Source organism: Nannospalax galili, unplaced genomic scaffold, assembly GCF_000622305.1.
Source record: "Nannospalax galili isolate Female #2095 unplaced genomic scaffold, S.galili_v1.0 scaffold113, whole genome shotgun sequence".
In the NCBI taxonomy this organism is placed as follows: Eukaryota; Metazoa; Chordata; class Mammalia; order Rodentia; family Spalacidae; genus Nannospalax; species Nannospalax galili.
The window spans coordinates 4,221,721-4,243,037 of record NW_008335444.1 but is presented as its reverse complement, the minus strand read 5'-3'; the positions used below and the strand labels follow the sequence as shown (position 1 = coordinate 4,243,037).

The following is a 21,317-nucleotide window of genomic DNA, read 5'->3' as shown; positions in this document are numbered from 1 at the left end:
GATTTATTGTTATGCTGTCTTGAGCTTTCCTCCACCAAATAAACTAGTCCATCACATCTTAATTCAATTTTAGGCAAGTTCTTAGGATGTGGGCAGAAGGCATCAAGATTCTTTGACAAAGTATCACATGAATGACCTCTAGCCCAGTTGCTGTTTGCTTTTGCTTCCTCAAGAACTACATTGCTCTCAGCGGTACTTTTTTCAAGGCTCCTACTAGAATGACCTGTTAAGCCATCCTTACAGAATTCAATCATTTTCTACTCCAAAGTTCCAAAGTCTTCCACATTCCTTAAAAAACCAGCATGGTCAGGTTCTTCACAGCAACATCCCACTCTTGGTACCAACTTCTATGTTAGTTACTTTTCTCTTGCTGTTTTAAAACACTATGACCAAGGCAACTTATAGAAAGAAGAGTTTATTTGGGCTTATGGTTCTAGAGGGATTAGAGGCCATAATGACAGAGGAAGCATGACAAGAGGCAGCCAGAGCAGAAAGCTGAGAGCTCAGCTCTTCAAAGCATGTACAAGAAGTAGAGAAAGCAGGAAGTGGGACCATACTCTCAGCTCTCAAAGTCTTCCCCCAGGGGTATACTTCCCCTAGCAAAGCTGCATCTCCTAAACCTCTGAAAACATTACCACCACTGGGGGCCAAGTATTTAAAATATGAGTTTATAAGAAACATTTCTTATTAAAATGACTACATCATCCCAGGCAGAGGGAAATCAAGGGTCAGAGCCCTGCACCCAAAATTCTTTAATCTGGGTACAAGGAGAGCTAGACCCCTGGGGGAGGGGCTAAACCTAGCAGGAAGGTTTCCAGTCTTCAAACACTGCCTGCCCTGTCCCCAGCATTGACTCTGAGAAGCCCTCTTTTGAGGGACCATGGTGTCCTACCCAAATCTTATTCTTGACAGGTAATGTTCCCTCTTACCTGTTCATGGGGCCAAAACCCACTGGACCTCCCATAGTCAGTACATACAGGAGGAGGACATAGTCTCTAGGAGACTGCAGTTTGGCAGAGGTGGTGGAGAGCAGTACAGGGTTACAGGTGATACGGAGTACACCCCAGGAAAATGCTTCTGGAGAAGAGTCAGAGGCATCATATGAAGTGAAGGGCTAAGTGGGTCACATTCCTAGGTAGACAAAGGCAGGGAGGCTAGAGTAGCTGAGAAACCTGGAAGTCATTTCACTAGATAAGCTGGTGCCTAGCAGGCCAGTGGTGAAGCCAGAGGTCAAGATCAGCAGGGGCCATATCATAAGGGGCTACCTGCTCCAAGAGGGCACATGGGTTTACTTGATAAGCCACATTGGCTTTGTCAGCCCAGGAGTGGGGAAGTGGCCAGAGTCGAGAGGGACTAAGGGAAGAAGGAGCATCTAAGTCAGCAAGTAACAGCAGATTAGAGAAAGCAAGCCAGGGCAGATGCAGGGCCAATTCCAATGAGACCTGATGGATACAGCAAACGTTAGAGACAGAAAAGTCTGGACCTGGTTGGGCCTGAATCCAGAAAGACTTCTGGTTTGGATAAATGGGTACTACTGGCCAAGGCAGGGATGTGTGAGAAAAAGAGCATTCAAGGGGAAGAGAGATTCAGGCTCAAATATGTTGAGGTCTATGTTGAGCCATGCCTTGATATGCCACTTGCTGATGTAACCCAACTCACCAGTTCTGTGAAGATTAGCAGAGCACTGTGAAGGGTCAAGTATGGAGTAGAAGACCTACTGAGCATTCATTCTGTACCAGGAAGTAGAGGTTCACTCTTATAGGATGCTATTTAATCCTCAGGACAACTCTTTCGGGAGGGAGTTCAGTAGCTCAGTTTTACAGACAAGGAAAATGAGGTTCCTGGAGGCTTACAAACTTAAGCAAAGAGTCAGTGAGAATGTTTGTGCCATATGCCACCTGCCTCCCACCACTGACAGCAGATGCCCCAGGGATGATGGTGGAGATGCTCTGGGAAGGCTATGACTTTGATTACAGGATCACAGCCAGATCTTGCCCAGGGATCTAGTCCCAAGCTTAATAAATACCTGGGGAATGAATGCCTCTGTGGGTGATGGCTGAACTAGAGAGGCATGGAGCCAGCACAGTGTGACATTGCTAATACTATCCCTACAGTGCAAGCATGGACACTTCCCTGGGCCGTATCTGCCCAGGAAGGGCCACATTGTGTGCATGTCAGGATTAGACTGCTGGGTAGGAGTGGAGAGATCTGGGCCTTAGAGCTGATGAGCTATGGAAACTGAGTAACCCCTTACTTGAGGCCCACAGCCCCTATAAGCTTTCTCTGGGCCAAATGGCAGCTGGACAGACAGCAGCAGGTGCAGGCAGCCCTCCAGTATACATGGCCAGCTGCCTGGTCTGTGAGCGTGGTAACTATTTTGGGTCCTCTTTTCCCTTCTCGCAACAGGACTTCTGTCTGTCCCCTGAGGTTGAAGCAACTTGAAAAGTTGACTTCCCTCTCTTTCCATGTACCTTTATCTGAAAGGTATGCCTGGCTCCCAGAAGCCTCCCCTGAAGAGGGAAGATCACCTACCCAACTCCCAGGAGACCCTCCACCATAGCCCGCTCCACTCCTCTCAGTAAGGAGAATATCCAGACTGCTTCTAGCAGATTCCCTATATGGAGTTGTTCCATGACCCACCATAGAGCTCAGTCCGGGCCCTAGCAACAGGCCTGTTAGTGGAATAGCCTGATGTGCCTTTTAACCATCACACTATCATTTCTGGAAGAAAAAAAAGTTTTGTGATTATGAATTGAGGAGGAATTGGGGCAAGGTTAAAAAGAACAGTTCTAGAGCCAGATGTGCACACCTTAGTCCCAGCACTCAGGAGACAGAGGTAGGTGGATCTCTATGAGATCAAAGCCAGCCTGGTCTACATAGAGAGTTCCAGGCCAGCTGAGGCTACAGGCAAGTCAGCTTATATATGTCCCAGTCTCCCCTTCTACATGGAAGGAGAAATTTTACTTTCAGGAAAATGTTATGAGTGATTAGCTTAGAGATTTGGGGGTACAGCCCTATTAATGAGCCACTTAGATTAAATTACTTTCCAAATTATTCATAGGGTGGCCAGGTTTCCTGTCTGGCTGTGCCCACAGTAAAACAATGTGAGTCGGGACTGGAGAGATGGCTCAGCAGTTAAGAACACTGGTTGTTCTTGCAGAAGACCAGGGTTCTAATCCCAGCACCCACATGACAGCTAAAACTGTGCATAATTCCAGTTCCAGGGGATCCGACAACCTCTTCTGACCTCCATGGGCATTGCATAACATGGGTGCACTTACCTACATACAGGCAATACATGCATACACATAAAATAAAAATAATAATTAAAAAAAAGAATGTGAGTCATAACGTAAGCAAGGGCTCAGTAGGGCTCTTGGAGAGGCCTTAGTCCCAAGCTGCCTCCTAGGGAGTGGGTGCTGGGCTGGTCATAGCCTTCCTTGTTGCACAGCTCTGTAGGCACCAGCAAAGCCACTTCCTGCATGTGCACAGCACTGCTGACTCGACACCCTTTCAGGAGGCTGGGACTAGTGAGAAGCCTAGGGGACCAGAGCTCTTGGAAGCCATCAGTCCAGGGTTCAGATGGCTGCAAGGAAAGCAGTTTCAGCCTGGAGCACAGCCAGAAGGCAACTGCATTCTCAGTTAGAAATAGCTCTTGCCTGGGCCCAGAGCAGGGGAGGGTGACCTGGCCAGGCTCAGGGTCAGCTAGAGGATCAGGCTACAGGCAGGACCTGGAAAAGTCAGCAAGGCCTTCATCTGGTGAGGCTGAGATGGAACCTTGGCCTCTTAGAGGCAGGTCATCCACTTACAGGGTATATTTCATTTTCATAACCTCTGGCCTAGGGTAGCTACCTGCAGGCAACGGTAGTAGAGAATGTGGACAGGGAGATGCCGGAAAATGAAGGGGGAGGGTAAGACCCCAGCCAGCAAGGGAGGACCACCTGGAGTGCTAAGAAGTCTATCCTATCTCCTGACTTCAATCCCCACATGGGGACCCAACTGGGAATCATTAATTTATTCATCTAGTTCTAGGTCCTGGAAGTAAGGGAAAAAGGGACAGAAATCCCACCATGTCATGGAGTTTGCATTCTGGTGAGGAGAGTAAATGAACGCAATAAAAGCTTACATGTGGCATGTTAGCTAAGACTAAGTGTTAGGAAGACAGCATAAAGCTAGGAAGAGGAACATGAAAGGTTGGAAGTGCCTTTGACGGCACTTGGTGGCCAGGGATGGCCTTGATAAGGTGACAGCTTTTGAGTAAAGACTGGAGGGAGTAAGGGAGTTGGCTGGGGTGGGAAGTAGCAGCTAGGGACAGAAGGGCTGGGGCGAGGAGCGCTCAGCTGGAGCAAGGGGGCACTGGGATGGTGCAGAAGGGAGGAGTGACCATGTTTGCACCCCACCCCCAGGAGAAACTGGAGTACTTCTTCCTCATTGTCTTCTCCATCGAGGCTGCCATGAAGATCATTGCCTATGGCTTCCTATTCCACCAGGATGCCTACCTGCGCAGTGGCTGGAACGTGCTGGACTTCATCATTGTCTTCCTGGGGTGAGATCTTGCTGGGGGTCAGGGGCTGGCATCAGATCCACCCTAATGACTCTGCCCACAGACAGTACCAGCATCCTAGGGGTGGGATGGGACCATAACACTGTGCTGGTCATCCCAAGGATGTGGTCAATATTGGCGGAAAGTGAACCAGTGACCCCATTATCTGCCCACAGGTCACAACTCTTTTATCAGCTAGTCACTCTAAGGTCCTCCATCTTTCCCCATCACATTCAGAAGGAAATGTGAATGATTTTAGTGGCCACCTTTGTCATTTCTGCATTGATTCCATAGACCAACACTGTGTACATGTTATTTGAATACACAAAAATGGGTGTCTAGTAGCCAGCATTAGTGTACTAGGGTAGCCATCAGATTCCACAGGCTGGAGGCTTAGTCAGGAGTGCAAGGTCCAGATGTGGGCAGGTCTGGTGTCTCCAGGCCTCTCTCCTTGGCTGTACATGACCACCTCTCATCGTTTCTCAGGTGGTCTGTCTATGAACATGTACCCTAGTGTCTCTTTGTGTGACCAGATTTCTTATAAAGAACTAGTCAGTTGGATTGCAGCCCATATTGATGACCTCATTTTAAGAGCCTTATGTCCAGAGTCACAATCTGGGGGGATTAGAGCTTTAACAAATAAATGTGGGGGAGGGGAGCTGGGAGGCTCAGTGATTAAGGGCACTCACTGCTCTTGCAGAGCACCTGAGTTCGGCTCCTAGCTCCCATGTCTGGGGCTCACAACTGCCTGGAACTGCAGCTCCTGGGGATACAATGCCCTCTTCTGGCCTCTACATTCACCCACACACATGTGCACACACACACAGAGACACAGTCACATAAAGTAAATATTTTTTAAAAATGAATTTTGGTTAACCTGTGACGTCACTTTCATTAATCATTGCCTGGCTATACCGGCAGCATTTATTGAGGACTATGTGCTTTACATGGAACATTCTGTTTACATGGAAACAGCTCTCTTGTTTCCTGCATCTTATGGATGAAGAGGCTAAGATACAGAGAAATCAAGCAACTTGCCCAAGGTCACACAGTGACCAGGATTCAAACCAAAGCAGCCTTGGGTCCAGAGGTCGCACACTCAACCATTATGTTGTCTTTCAGTTGAATAAATATTATGTTAGGAATCTGCTGATTGTCCAATGCTACTTTCAGCACAAGAAAGAAACCTGAGGTGTTCTCTGACTCTGCTTAGCCTTTAGTGAGGTACTCTGGTTGGAAGCCCAGTCAAATGAATAGAGCGCCAGAGAACAGCACTATACCATGCATCATTGTTTCACAGTGAACCCAGGAGTTGTTGTCAGTGTTCATAAAAGAGAGGTGAATGGACTTCAAAGCTTTGAGCAAACCCAGAGGGTTATAGGAAAACAGGAAGGAGCACCTCCAGCAGTAGCAGGAAGGGCAGGCCCAGGGAGAATCCAGGGGAAAACTCCCTCTGGTTTTTTTTTTTTCTCCCTCTGGGTCACCAATGAGTGAGGGGCTGACCTACAACCCTCTGAGATGCACTCTGTTCCAAGGAACCATGACCCTTGAGGTCCCATGAGATACACACATACCTAAACCTCAAGCTTCCCTTTTAGCACCCAGAGCAGACATCACTAACAGATCACAATACTGTTTTCATTGAGGCTAAACTTGGCCTCAGAATCCTTTATACTAAAGTTCTTCAGAGGTGACAGTTGGGAACCAACCATATTTGCCCTATCCCCCTGAGCATGGAGGAATACAGGGTCCCAGAGCACTGGAACCTCTGGCACATATTACCTCTGACCTTTCTTCACCATCTTCTTCCTTCCAGCGTCTTCACTGTGATTCTGGAACAAGTTAACATCATCCAAAGCAACACAGCCCCCTTGAGCAGCAAAGGAGCTGGCTTGGATGTCAAGGCCCTGCGAGCTTTCCGCGTACTCAGACCCCTACGGCTGGTGTCAGGGGTGCCCAGTGGGTGACAGTGCCTCTTCCCCCAACCCACTCTCTTACCCTCTCTGACCTTGGTGTCCTAGAGGCATCCCATTGTTTATAGAGGGAGGGACATGAAGTCAAGAGGAGGAATGACTTCCTTTCCCTTCTCTTCCCTTGGTGGCAGGCCTGCAGGTGGTCCTCAACTCCATCTTCAAGGCCATGCTCCCCCTATTCCACATTGCCCTGCTCGTCCTCTTCATGGTTATCATCTATGCCATCATTGGCCTGGAGCTTTTCAAGGGCAAAATGCATAAGACCTGCTACTTCATTGGAACAGGTGAGCCTTGGAGGACTGTGGAGTGGGAGAGGTCCAAAGTCAACTCAGAATGAGACTATCACAGGTAGTGAAGAAGCTCTGGAGCAAGTAGTCTTCCAAAGCAGGCATCCGTGACCATGAGAGTGGGGGGAATTACAGCTCTGCCAGGATTGGTGATCAGAGGCTTTGGTCACAGCTTGCTCTGGCCCACCCCACATAATACGGAATCTTCCAGGCTTCTAGAGCCAGTTGTCGATTGAAATGTAGGCTTAGGATGAGCCTCAATCTCCCTTCATATTTTCCTTGGGGCCATAATTTACTTCTGTCTGAGAGGCCTCTCAGATCAGGCCCATGAGATAAGGACTGAATGAGACCTCAAGAAAATACTATGAGCCAAACAAGACATTTGGTGAGTTGTCAGAAATAACCCACATCAAGATAGACTCCAGAAAGGCTTTCAAAACAATAGTATTCTACTCTCTGGTTTTAGGACGCCCTTTGCATCCTTACAAGGTTATGGGACCTCAAAGAGTTTTGTTTATGTGATTCTGATCCATTGGTATTCATATGGAAATGGACACAAATACAATGACATTAATTCATTTCTGAAGAGCAGTAACAATCTCATGACATGAGAACATGAATATATTTTTGTGAAAATGACTATATTTTCCGAAACCAAAACTGCTTAGTGAAAAGAATGGCACTGTTTTACATTTTTGTAAGCTTCCTCACTGCCTGGCTTGACACAAGTGGGCTGGAGCTTGTGTCTGCTCTGCCTTCAGTCTGTGCTATGTGACATGCCATGGGGCTGCTGGACAATCCCACTCTCCACTGAAGGAATGAGAGACCAAGTGCTGAGCAACATCTTAGTATTACTATGAAGACTGCTTGGAGAAGGCAGGTGCACTCAAAGGCTCTCTGGGGCTTGCCCTGGCTCTGGCTCTACAGCAGTTTCTGGGAATTCAGCCTCTGCCTTTGCTCAGTCTCTGCTAATCATGGCCTACACTGGGGTCTGCAGGGCACAGAACATGACACAGAAAGAGACATGCTCTCCCCCAAATCTTCTGCATTAGACTCACTCAGAGCAGCCCCTGACCTCTGAGCTTCACATGCACATGTACTGGTGCACATATGAGAGAGAGAGAGAGAGAGAGAGAGAGAGAGAGTGTGTAAATGAAATAAACGTGTGCCACACGAACACAGAAAGAGAGAGAGAGAGAGAGAGAGAGAGAGAGAGAGAGAGAGAGAGAGATTTTAAAGGCAATAAAAGCATGTCCCAGGGGACCACAGAGGAATACAGTCTGAGGCTGGAATGAAGCTTCCTTGGAAGGTGGAGTTGGGCCCTGTGGGCTGCATGTCTTCTTGCACAGCTCAGCCCAATGCTGTTAGAACAGCTCCATTTTGACTCCTCAGACAGAACCCTCAGGTTAGATCAGGGAAGCCCCCTATCCCTAGCCTCACTCTAGCCAGGCCGCTGGCCCTTCTTTAAAGCTTTGGAGGATACAAAAGTCTCTCTGGTCACTCCTGCTGCATAAGTTGAGCTTCATGGGACAGCTCATTTTAGGAGCAGACCTTCCACAGAGACCGTGGAACCTAAGCCATAATTGCTGCCGCCAGTAGCTGCCCAGCCCCAGTCCTGGTCCTGGACCCCCTTCATCTCTAGCCACCTGCTCAGCAAGAAGCAGCCTTCCACATTCTCACCCATGCATCTTTGTAGCTGCTGCTCTATTCTTTCAAACTGTTCTCCAGCACCTTTCCTCCTGCCATTGTCCTCTTGTCTGATGCTGCTGCCTTCTGCCTCCAGACATTGTGGCCACGGTGGAGAATGAGAAACCATCACCCTGCGCCAGGACGGGCTCTGGACGCCCATGCACCATCAATGGCAGTGAGTGCCGGGGCGGCTGGCCAGGGCCCAACCATGGCATCACCCACTTCGACAACTTCGGCTTCTCCATGCTCACCGTGTACCAGTGCATCTCCATGGAAGGATGGACTGACGTCCTGTACTGGGTGTGTCTGGGCATCTAAACCATCCCTCTCTTCCAAAGGCTTGCTAGGGGAGCAGGCAGGGAAGGATTATAAGACCCCCACCCCAGAGGCCAGCCATGGCTCGGAGTGTCACTGGCTCACTCTTGACCTCCTTGGGCACCCATACAGGCACATGGCCTCCTTCTCATCTCTAGGTGTTGTCTAGTGTCCTCTGGAATAGCCCTCTTGATGTAAGGTGTCTGCAGGATCCAAGAAGGGGGGTGAGGGATGGGCACCAGGAGCTCCGTAGGTTCTGGTTTCAGGCCTTGATTTTTTCCCTAGGCTGTCAGTAACTCTTTCCAGATGGCCTATATCTTAGACACTTGAGGGATGATGGACCTTAAGGTCTTTCTCTTTATCACTGGGCAAGACTGCTTTCTCACATCATAGAGCTAGGGGGAAGATTAACTGAATTATAACAGTGTCTGGCACGTAGTCAACACTGCAGGAAGCTTTTTTGTTGGAGTGTGTTGCCTATTAGATGTTTATTAGAAGCACTGTTGAAATCCTTATTTAATTTTCCAACAATGGAAGGAATTGCTCCCATTTTACAAAGAAGGAAACCAAGGCTCCCAGGGGTGATTTAATTGTTCTTGAATTTAATGAGAAGTAAGGCCAAGATTTGAGCTCGCATCCATCTGGCTCCAATCCAGAACTCTCAAGCACAATCTGCCTGTGGGGGAAATTGTAAAACTGTCAAATGCTTTGCAAATATAAAGGATTAGTATGAACATTTCTTTTTTAAAATATTTTATTTATTATTTTTATTTTGTATGTGTATGCATGTATTGCCTGCATGTAGGTAAGTGAACCCATGTCGTGCAATGCCAGAGGAGGACAGAAGAGGCTGTTGGATCCCCTGGAACTGGAGTTATGGACAGGTATTAGCTGCTGTGTTAGTGCTGGGATTTGAACCCAGGTCTTCTGCAAGAACAGCCAGTGTTCTTAAACTGCTGAGCCATCTCTCCAGCCCCAGTATGAATATTTCTTGCAGGCTCATATTAGGGAAGCAAATGATTATATGTGTCAAAAGAATGTCACATGAGCTATTTCACATCTGCTACAGGCCTAGGAGGAAAATATATATCGCATACTTGCTAGACACGTGAGAAAATGCTCAGAAACAGCAGGCACTTGGTTAGGGTCACAGAGGATTTTCACTTTGAAAAACTTGACTGTAAAGAAACTGACTGCAAGGGCTGGAGAGATGGCTCAGTGGTGAAGAGCAGACTGCTCTCACAGAGGACCTACCTGGGTTCTGTTCCCAGTACCCCATAGCAGCTAACAACCATAATTCCAGTTCTAGAGATTCTGATGCCCTCTTCTGGCTTTTGTGAGCATTGCATGCAGGTAAAATATTCATACACATAAAACATTTTTAAATAAATAAATAAAGTTTAAAAAACTGACTGCAGATGAGGTCTTGGAGGCAGGTGGGAGACTCCCTTGACTGAACTGACAACAAATCTGCCTAGCCTGGGCCAGCAGCACAATCAGCAGGGGCCCCTTTGGAAAGACCTTCCAGTTTAGATCTTGGGTCCTCAAGATGGAAAAGTCTTCTCATTGATCCCAAATGGCTTCTCTCTTTGTGAAGTCTGGGTGGACAGAGTTGGAGACAGGAATTATCCTTCAAGTCAGAGGTCAAAACTCACACTTTTGTCTGGCGCAGGTCAACGATGCCATCGGGAACGAGTGGCCCTGGATCTATTTTGTCACCCTCATTCTGCTGGGCTCTTTCTTCATCCTCAACCTGGTACTGGGTGTCTTGAGCGGGTAAGGAAGTTCAACAGCAGCTGGGGGAGGGGAGAAAGGAGTGGAGCCAGGCCCTCTGCTCATCCCTGAGTCTCTGTTAGCCCCGCTGGGCCAGTAGCACTTCTTTCTGTTTAGCTGGGAAGACAGAAGATGCAAGCAGCCTCCTTTAGCCTTGCATTTTCCTCTCTTCCTCACATCAAACCTTCTCCCACACTTACTTCCTCCTGAACTTCAGCATTTGTACTCCTGTGTGAAGCTCCCAAGTCCCAGCCTCCTGCCCCCTGGGTTTGTCCCTAGATGCTCAGCAGGGAGAGGCAGCTACTGACTCTGCCTGTATCATCACAGAACTACATCTTAGTAGCCATGTGAACTTGTCAAATTCCCTAACCTCGCAGTGCCTCAGTTTCCATGTTTATCTAAGAGTAATAATTTCAGTATTTGTTTCCTAGGGTGTTTGTGAAGGTTAAGTGTATTAAAAGTGCTTAGAAGAGGGTCCAGCACATGCAAAGCCCTAAGTCATTAATGAACACAGTTCTCTGTACAGTGACTCTTCTGTGGTCCCACCCCAGCCACAGTGCCGAGCCGAGGCTAGCTACAGCCGTAACTGCCTTTCCTGTTGGCATCACCCCACTTCAAAGTTTCCTCCCAGGCAGCCTATAGGCAGAACTCAGGTATCTGTGAACTTGGTTAGGTGAAACCCAACTTTCTGTTGCATTCACTGAAATGTGTTTCCTTTAATAATGAATGTGGGCCACCACCATGGTGGTGTTAGCAGTGCCTATGAGTTAACCTAACAGAAATCATGTCACATGTCAGTTGAAATCCTGTTTACATTCATTACTGCTTGTGGGAATGGTGGATATAGTCATCAGACCTGAAACTAGATCCTGGCAGCTAATGAAGAAGCAGCTGCATTCCTCTATGAGCATTTGTTCTACTTATTTAACTATATTTTAATATAATCAGTATCTTTGTAATGCTATGATCATACTTTGTGTACTTTGTGGCATCATTCTGAGGATGGATCTGTGGACTTCACTGTACTACCAAAGGGTACCTACCCCAGTGGCCAAGAACCCCTAGAGGATAGATACCACCCTGCCAGGGTGGGGTGACTGTCCTATGAGCAGACACCTCCTGGCCTCTGGGTCTATCTCAGAGCTGACAACCAAGCATGTTAGTGCCTTATACACATGGGCTTTGCTTGGTGTCCCAGGGCTGCCCTCTACTGGTCTGATGCTCCCTGTGACCCTCAGAGTCTTCCCCTCCCAGTGACATCCTGGCTTCCTGTGAGCCCAGGAGGATTTCTTCAGGCCTTAAGTCTGTAAGCAGAAATCATTTTAGAGTATCTTAAAGGGCCAAGCAGCATTGCAAATTTGAGGACCTCTAGCTGGTTCCATTGGAGTACTGAACTGTCCTGTCAGGCCCTAGCACCAAAGGATAATTCCAAGGAGAAAATGAGATAGGCTGAGTAGGAATCAGAGGCCCAGAGCACTTCTCCAAGGTGTGCCTGCCAGTGGGGCTGGGTAAAGGGGACACTTTGAGGGTCCCTGGATCACAGACACTAACCCAGACCAGAAGGGACACTCCCAGCCATGGAATGTGCTCTCTGTGCTAAGGACTCAGTAGGCCCCTGCCCCCTTTCCCTAGTCTACCCTCCCAGCTTCCTGGTTTTATTTCAGGGAGTTCACCAAGGAGCGGGAGAAGGCCAAGTCCAGGGGAACCTTCCAGAAGCTCCGGGAGAAGCAGCAGCTGGAGGAGGACCTTCGAGGCTACATGAGCTGGATCACACAGGGCGAGGTCATGGACATGGAGGACTTGAGAGAAGGTTTGAGCCCAGAGCCATGGCCAAATTCCCCTGCTCAATGCTGAGCAGACCTCACAGTGTCTTCCCTGGAGCACCCACATAGCCCCCAGAAAGTTCAGTGTCCCATTGAGCAGGTTTAGCTCTTGCCCTCCGAGAGTGATAACTTGCCTAAAGCCTTGTACCTCAAGATGGTAGAATCCAAGTGTGCCCCAGGCTTTTCCCCCATCAGCCTGTGTCCTGCCAGTGTTCCCAAGAGAAACTGAGTAACAGGAAGGCACAGCAGTTGCCAGGCCCACCAAAATCCCAGTCACAGATGTCCTAGCCAGGGATGCCTAACCACCTGTGTCTGTCCCCAAGGGGCCCTGAAGGCTGCTGACTACAGCAATATCTGTCCTGTCCCCAGGCAAGCTATCTTTGGATGAAGGGGGCTCTGACACAGAGAGCTTGTATGAAATCGAAGGCTTGAACAAAATCATACAGTTCATGTGAGTATCTGACCTGGGACATGGGGCCAGAATCCAGTTATCTCTCCTCATAGCATTTTCCTAGGCCATTAGATCTTTCTGAGAAAACAGAGCCAATTCCTACTTTAAGGACTTAGCAGTGGCCAGATACCTGGACAACAAGCAATCAGAGAGGACCCTGAGCAGGTGACCTATTTATAAACTGCTCAAGGGAAAATAAGAGTGCTTGGGAGCCACAAGCACATTTGGCCACACCCTCTGAGGGACTGGAAACCTCAGTTAGGGTGGGGGAGGTATAAGGGTGGTCTGCAGGAAAGAAGCAGCCCTGACTGAGAAGTCAGTGACAAGAGACTACTCTAAGCTCTCTTCTTTATCTTAAGAGGAAAACTGTGTCCTTTTTCAAATTCATACATAATTATAACTTTTGAAAGATCAGAGAAATACAGCAAAGAAAAGATGAAGGTCCCTACTGCCCTTCAAAGAAGTAACCATGGTAACAGATGTGCATTCCTCTTTTCTGTACTTTCATCTCTCTTACACATACACACACACACACACACACACATACACACACACCAGGATATTTTGTTTTTGTTTTAATTTTTACATAATGGGGTTATGCATGTTAATTATTGCCTCTGTAGAAATTAAAACAGTATACAGTATAGCACATAGAAGGTATACACAAATATATGTTGAACAGAACATATTTTCCCTAAGATTTTCTAATGAGGTCAATTTTCACACTTGTGTGTACATGTACCTGTATGAGCCACACATACCTTTTTCAGTATGCCTTTGGATGTAAAATATTCCACAGTAACAATGTACCATAATATATTTAACTAATCTCTCCTGGTTTTTGGCAATCCAACCAGTGTTATAGAGAACAATTGTGTAAAATAGGAGTTCTGGACAGGATTCTAGAAATTGAATTGCTGGGTCAAGGTTATATAAACTTGAACTTTGATAAGTGCTAAGATCACTCACCAAGAGGTCTGTACTATGAAAGGGTCTTTCCTCACACCCACCCAGACACCCTCTCCTTTGACTTATTAAAGAATTTCTTTAAAGTGGGTAGAATGTGACATCTCCGTGTTGTTTTAGTGGAAATTAAATGACTAGAGTTCCTGTTCCACATCAGGTGCTGTAGTGTTTTGCTTGTATTATCTCATTTAACTGCCTGGGAAGTTGGCATCATTATTCTCATTTGAAAGGTGAAACTTGTCTGATCAGAGGCTGGAATTTCAAGCTGCCTGGCTCTACAACCCATGCCCTTCACTTCTCTTGCATGCCTTGGAGAAGAGGGTGGGTGAAGGGACCAGCTATGGCTGCAGTGTGGCTGAAAGTAATGGTGGAAAGGTGGAGCTGGGCACTGAGTAGCTCTGGACCTCCATCCTCCTCATCTCCCACAGTCGGCACTGGCGGCAGTGGAATCGTGTCTTCCGCTGGAAGTGTCATGACCTAGTGAAATCCAAGGTCTTCTATTGGCTGGTGATCCTGATTGTTGCCCTCAACACCTTATCTATTGCCTCAGAACACCACAACCAGCCGCTCTGGCTGACCCATTTGCAAGGTGAGTCAGAGGGAGTGAAATCAGGAGTAGGCACTTACAGTGTAAGGTCCAAACTTACCAAGGGTGCTGGAGGATATACAGAATTGAATGATATGACATCATCTTCTAGAAATGGCATGCTATTGATGCTGGATCATTGGCTGTATACCCTTCCTTTTACAGTTGGAAAATAGAGACTTCAAAAGGCAAAGCGGTGTGCCCAACCCTCTTCCACCTGGCATTAATCTGACCTGGGGCAGTGACAGCAATATATTAAGACAGCTTTCAGATGCTTTCCTGGGTATCTAGGAAAATTAAAAATCATGGCACATTAGACTGTCAGTAATTAATAGCTCCAAACATCCAAGTTCAAATCCTGCTGCAGAAATGGTAATTTTTTAGCAATGATTGTAGTGAGTAAATACTATATGTAATGCAAAAGAAAGAACTGGAGATTGAGAGAGAGAGCTAATTCATTGCTCTTGACTTAAAGGAGCATACCTAGCCAGAGGAGAAGACAGACATTAATAATGGTTTCCAGCCCACCCAGGGAAGGCAATGATAGAACAAATATGAGACAGCAAGAGAAAGATCACAGAAGAGGAGACACTGAGGCTTCATGATTCTAAAGGACAAGGCAAAAAGGCCCAACTGGGATTTCTGCAGGAGGTACAGTGTATGCAAAGATGTGAAACCGTTGAGTTAATTCAGGGAGCCACAGAACTTCATCTATGACCTAGGGCAGGAGCTGTGTGTGTGTTCATAGGGATCCTTATGTACTTTCATAATGTATGAGGAGTTTAAACTTTGGGCAAAAGGAAGCCAATGAAAAGTTATAAGCAGGAACATCATATGATAAGACTTTGAATGACTGGCCTTGGTCAGCCTCTTCATTGCAGTGGATGTCCCACTGTGTGTAGAGCTCTGGACTGTGACCAAGAACCAAGTAAGAGAAAAGAAGTTATCACAAGTAGGTGCCCTCCCCACTATAAACTCCAATGTGGCATTAGTTATCGTAATGTTTTAAGAAATGATGTGTTATGTTATTTTTCTCATTGCTATGACAATGCCTGACAAAAGCCACCTAAAGAAGGAAGCATTGATTGGGCTCCAGTCCATCATGGTGGGACGGCATGGCAGCAGGGGCATGGGCAGCTGGGCACACTGTGCCACAGTCAGGAATAGGAAGTCGAGCCAGGCCATGAAACTTCAAGGCCTGCTCCCAATGACCCACTTCCTCCAACAAAGATCCACCTCTTAAAGGTTCCACAACTTTCCAAACTAGTGCCACCAGCTGGGGACCAACAGTTCAAATCCATGAGTCTATGAGGGACATTCTACACTCAAACTGCGGCAAATAAGTAGAAACTTTCTGGAGGCAAAAGCAGGGACATCTGCATTCACTTACAGGGACGTTCAGACCTAGACCTAAACCCTCAGGGGTGGCAACTGTAGGGACCAAAGACAGGACCCTAGGCCTGAATAAGGTGGGGAACTAGAACCAGGCCAGTTGTTTGGAGCCAGAGGCCTGGAAAGGCTGCTTTTGTATAAGGGAGAACAAAATCTCACTGCCCATTGGGACAAGTAAGGAGTCTGGAAGTTATTTCTGCTAGAGGCCCTGGGAGAAAAGGAAATATCACAAGTGAAAATTCATCTCCAATCTATTCCTTGTGTAGATGTGGGGTCCAGTGTGAATACCTTTCACAGTACTAGGATAGTGAACTAAGATAAAACCATAAAAACTATGCACAGACAAGTGAGATCCCTCGGGGGAGCCCAAGAGAAGCAATTGCAAGTATGCTTTCTGAATGGTTCTCCAGCCAAGGCATACAGAATCCCTGAAGGGAAGAACATTTCCAGGGATGAGCTCACAAGAAAAAAAGAATTACAAATCAAATAAGGAACAGAGCCACTTTGAAGAAGAGTTACAGTCTGATGAATGGGAGCTCACAATCCCAGGAACATAGGGTAATAGAACACTTGAAAGAGACTATGTTTAAAAGTAAAAGAGATTAAACTGTGTGTGTGTGTGTGTGCCCATGGAGGCCATGGGTGTCAGACCCTTGGAGCTGGAGGTACAGTCAGTTATGAACCATCTGATGTGAGTGCTGGGAACTGATCTTGTGATCTCTGGAAGAGCAATAAGAACTCCTAACTTCTGAGCCATCCCTCCAGCCCCCAATATTAAACTTTTAAAGAACAGAAGATTGCCTTTTTCTATGGGAAGGAAATAGGAAGCAAAGCTATGATCAGATGTATGTGTGCATGCATCATTGCAGTCAGTCCTGAGGGCCCTCTTCTGAGTGTGCCACACATTGTCATACAGTGTTAGTAAACAAATGTGGAGAAGATGGAACACTACCCATCAAGAGGTGAATTTGAGGTTCCCAGACTGTGCAGACAAATGGCTGGTGGTGGTTTCACTTCTGAGATGACAAAGATGGCCAACTGCCAGGTAGTTTTGGTAGGTGGGTGAGGGTAAGCAGTGTCCATCAGTGTGGTACTTGGCATACTGAGTTTGAGGTGTCTTTGAGATGTCTCAATAGTAATATTAAAGAAGCTGATTAAAAAATAGGAAAAATAGTCTGAATCCCAGAGAGGCTGGATCTCTGAAGAACTAAAGGTGGGAGTCATTGGCAAGAACAGCATTGGAGCTATGATCTTGGAATATCACCAGATTATCAAGGACAGAGCACACTCTGTAACACTCTAGTGCATGGCTTGAGGTCAGCAATCAGTGACTCGGTAAGGAATGCAGTGCAGAGGGGTCTTAGGAAGACTCAGAAAATTCTGAAGAATGTGGTGGACAAACGTGGTGCCACAGAATCCAGGGGGTGGTGGGGGCGATGTTTGAAAAAGCAAATGGCAGACAGAACTGCAAGGACATGAAGCACACAAAAGTCTACTGGTGGGTGACCCTAGAGAAAGCTGCACGAGTGATCACGGAGGGTCCATTTGGAAGGAAGAAGTGAAGGACCTAAGAAAGACTAAAGATCATTGACAGTGGGCATCCCAGAAAGGGTGGGATAAACAAAAGGAGGAAAGATTAGCTTTAGCTAGTGAAGTCCTTCCTATACCAGGGCTGTGTTTAACGAGGAAGGAAGGGCTGGCCTTAATGAACTTACATGAAATTGAAGGGACTACAGCTTTCTTCCTCTTAAATAATGTATAGATTAATTTGTTGGAAATCTACATTAGGGGCTCTTTCAATATGGGCAAAATTCCACAGATTTTTCCTAGGGTGTATTTTAAGCATTTATTTAATGTGTGTCAGAGAACAAGTAGAGGGAGTCTGTTCTCCCACCATGTCGGTTCTGGGAATTAAACTCATCAGTCTTGGCAGCAAGCACCTTTTCCTGCTAAGCCATCTTGCTGTCCCTTTCCTAGGTTTTCAAAGATAAAAATGTCGAGTTCTTTGGAAAGGTAGTGAGCGTGTGTTGGGTAGTAGCTCATCTTGGCAGAAGCCCAGAGGAGGAAGAGGGAAGGGGAGCAATGCTCAGGCCATGCTGCCCTCCTGCAGATGTTGCCAACCGTGTGCTGCTGGCCCTCTTCACCATCGAGATGCTGATGAAGATGTACGGGCTGGGCCTGCGCCAGTACTTCATGTCCATCTTCAACCGCTTCGACTGCTTCGTGGTGTGCAGCGGCATCCTGGAAATTCTGTTGGTGGAATCAGGAGCCATGACACCCTTGGGCATCTCCGTGCTCCGCTGCATTCGTCTTCTGAGACTCTTCAAGATCACCAAGTAAATACAGGCTGCTGGGCTCCCAGCACTTGGTTCTCAGGGGTCCACACCTGCCTGTGTCTGATGCGGTAGGGCCTGACAAGCTCTGCTGTTGCCCTGGTCTACACCTCTTTTCCTTCCTTAAGAAACACTCTCTAAGGAAGAGAAATTCTTGCACTCCTTGAAACTCATTTCTCTTTTTGTTTCACTATCATCTAGCAGGCAGAGGAAAGGGAGTGACGGGGAAGAAGAAAGGAGAGAAAGGAAATCCTGGGAGATGGAAAGGAGAAGTGAGGAGAGGGGATGAAAACAGGGAAGGAAGGAGAACCAGCACAAAGGGGATAGGAAGGCACAGGGAGAGAAGGATATATTCATTCCTGGTTCTTCTTCTTTAGGGGGATTTTTGGGGACTTCAGTGGGTGCTTAAAACTGTGAATATTGCCAAGCCTTAAATATACCATGCCTTTTCCTAAGTGATTAACAACATCAATAAAAAACTAGAACAGTTGGGTTGGACAGATGGCTCAGTGGTTAAAAGCACTGGCTGTTCTTGCAGAGGACCTGGTTCGATTTCAAGGACCCACATGGTGGCTAACGGCCATCCATAACTCTAGTTCCAGGCTCCTTTCTGGCTTCTGAAGCCATTGAACACATGGGTACACTTACATACATGCACACAAAACACTCATACACATAAAATAAAAATAAAGAAAAAATTTAAAAACTAGAACAATTATATAATCTTGTAGCAGAATTTCTGTGAATTTCTCTCTCTGAGCACATATCCTGTACTACACATGTAGGATTTAATGCTGTCCTCCATAGACCACGAGCAACTGAAATTTCAGAAAAAGGAGTTCTACTATGTTTTCAAGAATTTATCCATCCTAGCATGAGCACAAGTCTTTACTCTTACAGTATGTCAATAATAGAACACAGGTTCATCTTCAGCCCTTCAGAGGAGTGAAAAATAGGAACTGAGATAAATGTCCTGCAGGGGGTATGCACCATGAATCCAGCAACTTCTAGCCCCAGGCAGTCCTTTCCCGCATGGCCCTTCAGTCTTTGAGACATTGCCTCAAGCCCTCCCGACCTCGGGAGAACCAGTGAAAAAGCTCTGCCTGTTCTCTACCTTGCCACTGCTCTTCCTCAGATACTGGACATCCCTGAGCAACCTCGTAGCATCGCTGCTCAACTCTATTCGCTCCATCGCCTCCCTGTTGCTGCTGCTCTTCCTCTTTATCATCATCTTTGCCCTGCTGGGCATGCAGCTCTTTGGAGGCAGATATGACTTCGAGGACACAGAAGTGAGGCGCAGCAACTTTGACAACTTCCCCCAGGCCCTCATCAGCGTCTTCCAGGTAGGTGTTCTATCTGCGTATCTCTCATTCCAGGTTGCTGAATCCTGCTTCAAGATCAGAGTAAGCATCACCTCCCCCAGAGGCCTTCTCTGACCTGCTGGTGGAGTTCAGTGTCCTTCTCACCTTAGACCCCAGTCCTGTTCTTTTGGCTATTGTAATACTGGCTTGCCTGTCTCCTCCCCTGGAGCTTTACCCTAATGGTCCCTAGTCTATGATTTGTCTTGGTGTCTGAGGCCTGGCAAAGTGCTAGCCGTAGGTAGGGTAACATCTGATGTGACTTGGAGTAGACTGGGAGTCATAGATATACTGTCCGTAGCTCAGGGGGAAAGAGTCAGACAAGGCAAGTACTCCCTCTGCCAAAGGGTGCAGGGACCTGAGAACCATTTTTCACTCTGGAGGCATAGGGTCACCTACTTACTGGAAGCCACCAAGGGGTCATGGCTATGATCTTCAAAGCCACAGCCTCCCAGAGGAGCTTTCTGAGTGTCAAGCATGGAAATGTTCTTTCCATTTCACCAGTATCTCCCAGGTTACTCCATCACATCATACCATCAGAAAGACTTCTGTAGATAGTTTCATCCTTTCTTCCATTCACCTCACTGACTGGCCAGGCATCATGTCTTTCAAGAGACGTGACACTGGTACTAGTTTTGGAAGCCTGAATAACAGGGGCCTAGATGAGTGCAGTTCACTCTAGGTTGGAGATTAAGAACAGAGCTGAGAAGATGGTGACCCCACAATCAAACTCCTTGGACCTGGAAAGGTTTGATAAGACTTTTTCCAATGCATCCCTTGGGGTGTTCCTCCCCCAAGGCCACCCAAACCTTGATAAGATTCTAGATCACCATAAGAGGGTCAACAAAGAAAGTAGGAACTGGCCACCCAGACCACAGGTGACGAGGATAGGTATTGGAGAGTTAACAGTTGCCAGAGGCCTTTTGGACAGTGCATCCTCTCATCTCATTCCTTTCCCTCCTGTAGATCCTGACAGGTGAAGACTGGAACTCTGTGATGTACAATGGGATCATGGCCTACGGAGGGCCGTCCTACCCTGGTGTGCTTGTGTGCATTTATTTCATCATCCTTTTTGTCTGTGGCAACTGTATCCCTTTAGGGCTAGGGTACAAAGAAGAGTGGTTTAAAAGGGAGGATCAGGGGTACCCATGTGCCAGGCAGCTAGGCCCTCTGGCTGGAAGGGGGCTTCTAGACTCCTGCAGTAGGGAATGGGACACAGCAAAGACAAATATGCAAACAGGGTAGTTCCTTCCACCAGAAAAGTTAGAGAACCATAGGATTGATTGGTTGTGGGGTTGGTAAGCCTGAAGCAGGTAGAAAGATGTCCAGAGCTTGACTGAGGAACAGTGGGAATGGTGGGGCAGCCTAGTCCAAAAGCTTAGAGGCAGGCAAGAGGAGCAAAGGTTATGGCCAGCGGTCAGTCTGAGCTCCGAGACCAGGAAGATTTGAGCTAGGATAGGCCAAAAGGTGAGATAAGCAGACAGGAGAGAGATGCTGTTGGTACCTGAGGGGACTTGATGCTTGTGCTGTGGAATCTGATACCATGGTGAGGGAGCAGGGAATGGAGCCCTTGAGTTCATGTTCTCAGCATGGCTTCCCCTTGCTTTGCCTCATTTACTTCCCAGGCAGTCTTGTTGGGGAGCTGGGGTTTGTTCTGGCAGGAAATGAATAATACTCAAAGGCAATGGGGGACTCAGGCCCCATCATGGATACCCTCTGCCAACATGCTTCCCGAAGACTTGTCTATGCCCCTGGGGCTGTACCCTACTATGGGTAGTTCTAGCAAGAAGTACTCTGATTACCCCACTAGGGATTAAAGTCTGAAACA

The 21,317-nt window shown here is 47.2% G+C and overlaps 1 protein-coding gene across 2 annotated transcripts in view; it reads left to right on the top strand.

The window, feature by feature from the left end:
- Positions 1-21,317, top strand: part of Cacna1s (calcium voltage-gated channel subunit alpha1 S) — a 64,996-nt gene that overhangs the window by 12,039 nt on the left and 31,640 nt on the right. For both annotated transcript variants that reach the window (XM_008830284.2, XM_008830283.2), the window contains exons 3-13: positions 4,407-4,546; positions 6,360-6,502; positions 6,648-6,800; positions 8,587-8,792; positions 10,480-10,583; positions 12,245-12,390; positions 12,773-12,854; positions 14,249-14,409; positions 17,909-18,134; positions 19,267-19,474; positions 20,456-20,576. In XM_008830284.2, the coding sequence (XP_008828506.1) occupies positions 4,407-4,546; positions 6,360-6,502; positions 6,648-6,800; positions 8,587-8,792; positions 10,480-10,583; positions 12,245-12,390; positions 12,773-12,854; positions 14,249-14,409; positions 17,909-18,134; positions 19,267-19,474; positions 20,456-20,576 (1,690 nt within the window). The remainder of the gene's footprint in view (positions 1-4,406; positions 4,547-6,359; positions 6,503-6,647; positions 6,801-8,586; positions 8,793-10,479; positions 10,584-12,244; positions 12,391-12,772; positions 12,855-14,248; positions 14,410-17,908; positions 18,135-19,266; positions 19,475-20,455; positions 20,577-21,317) is intronic.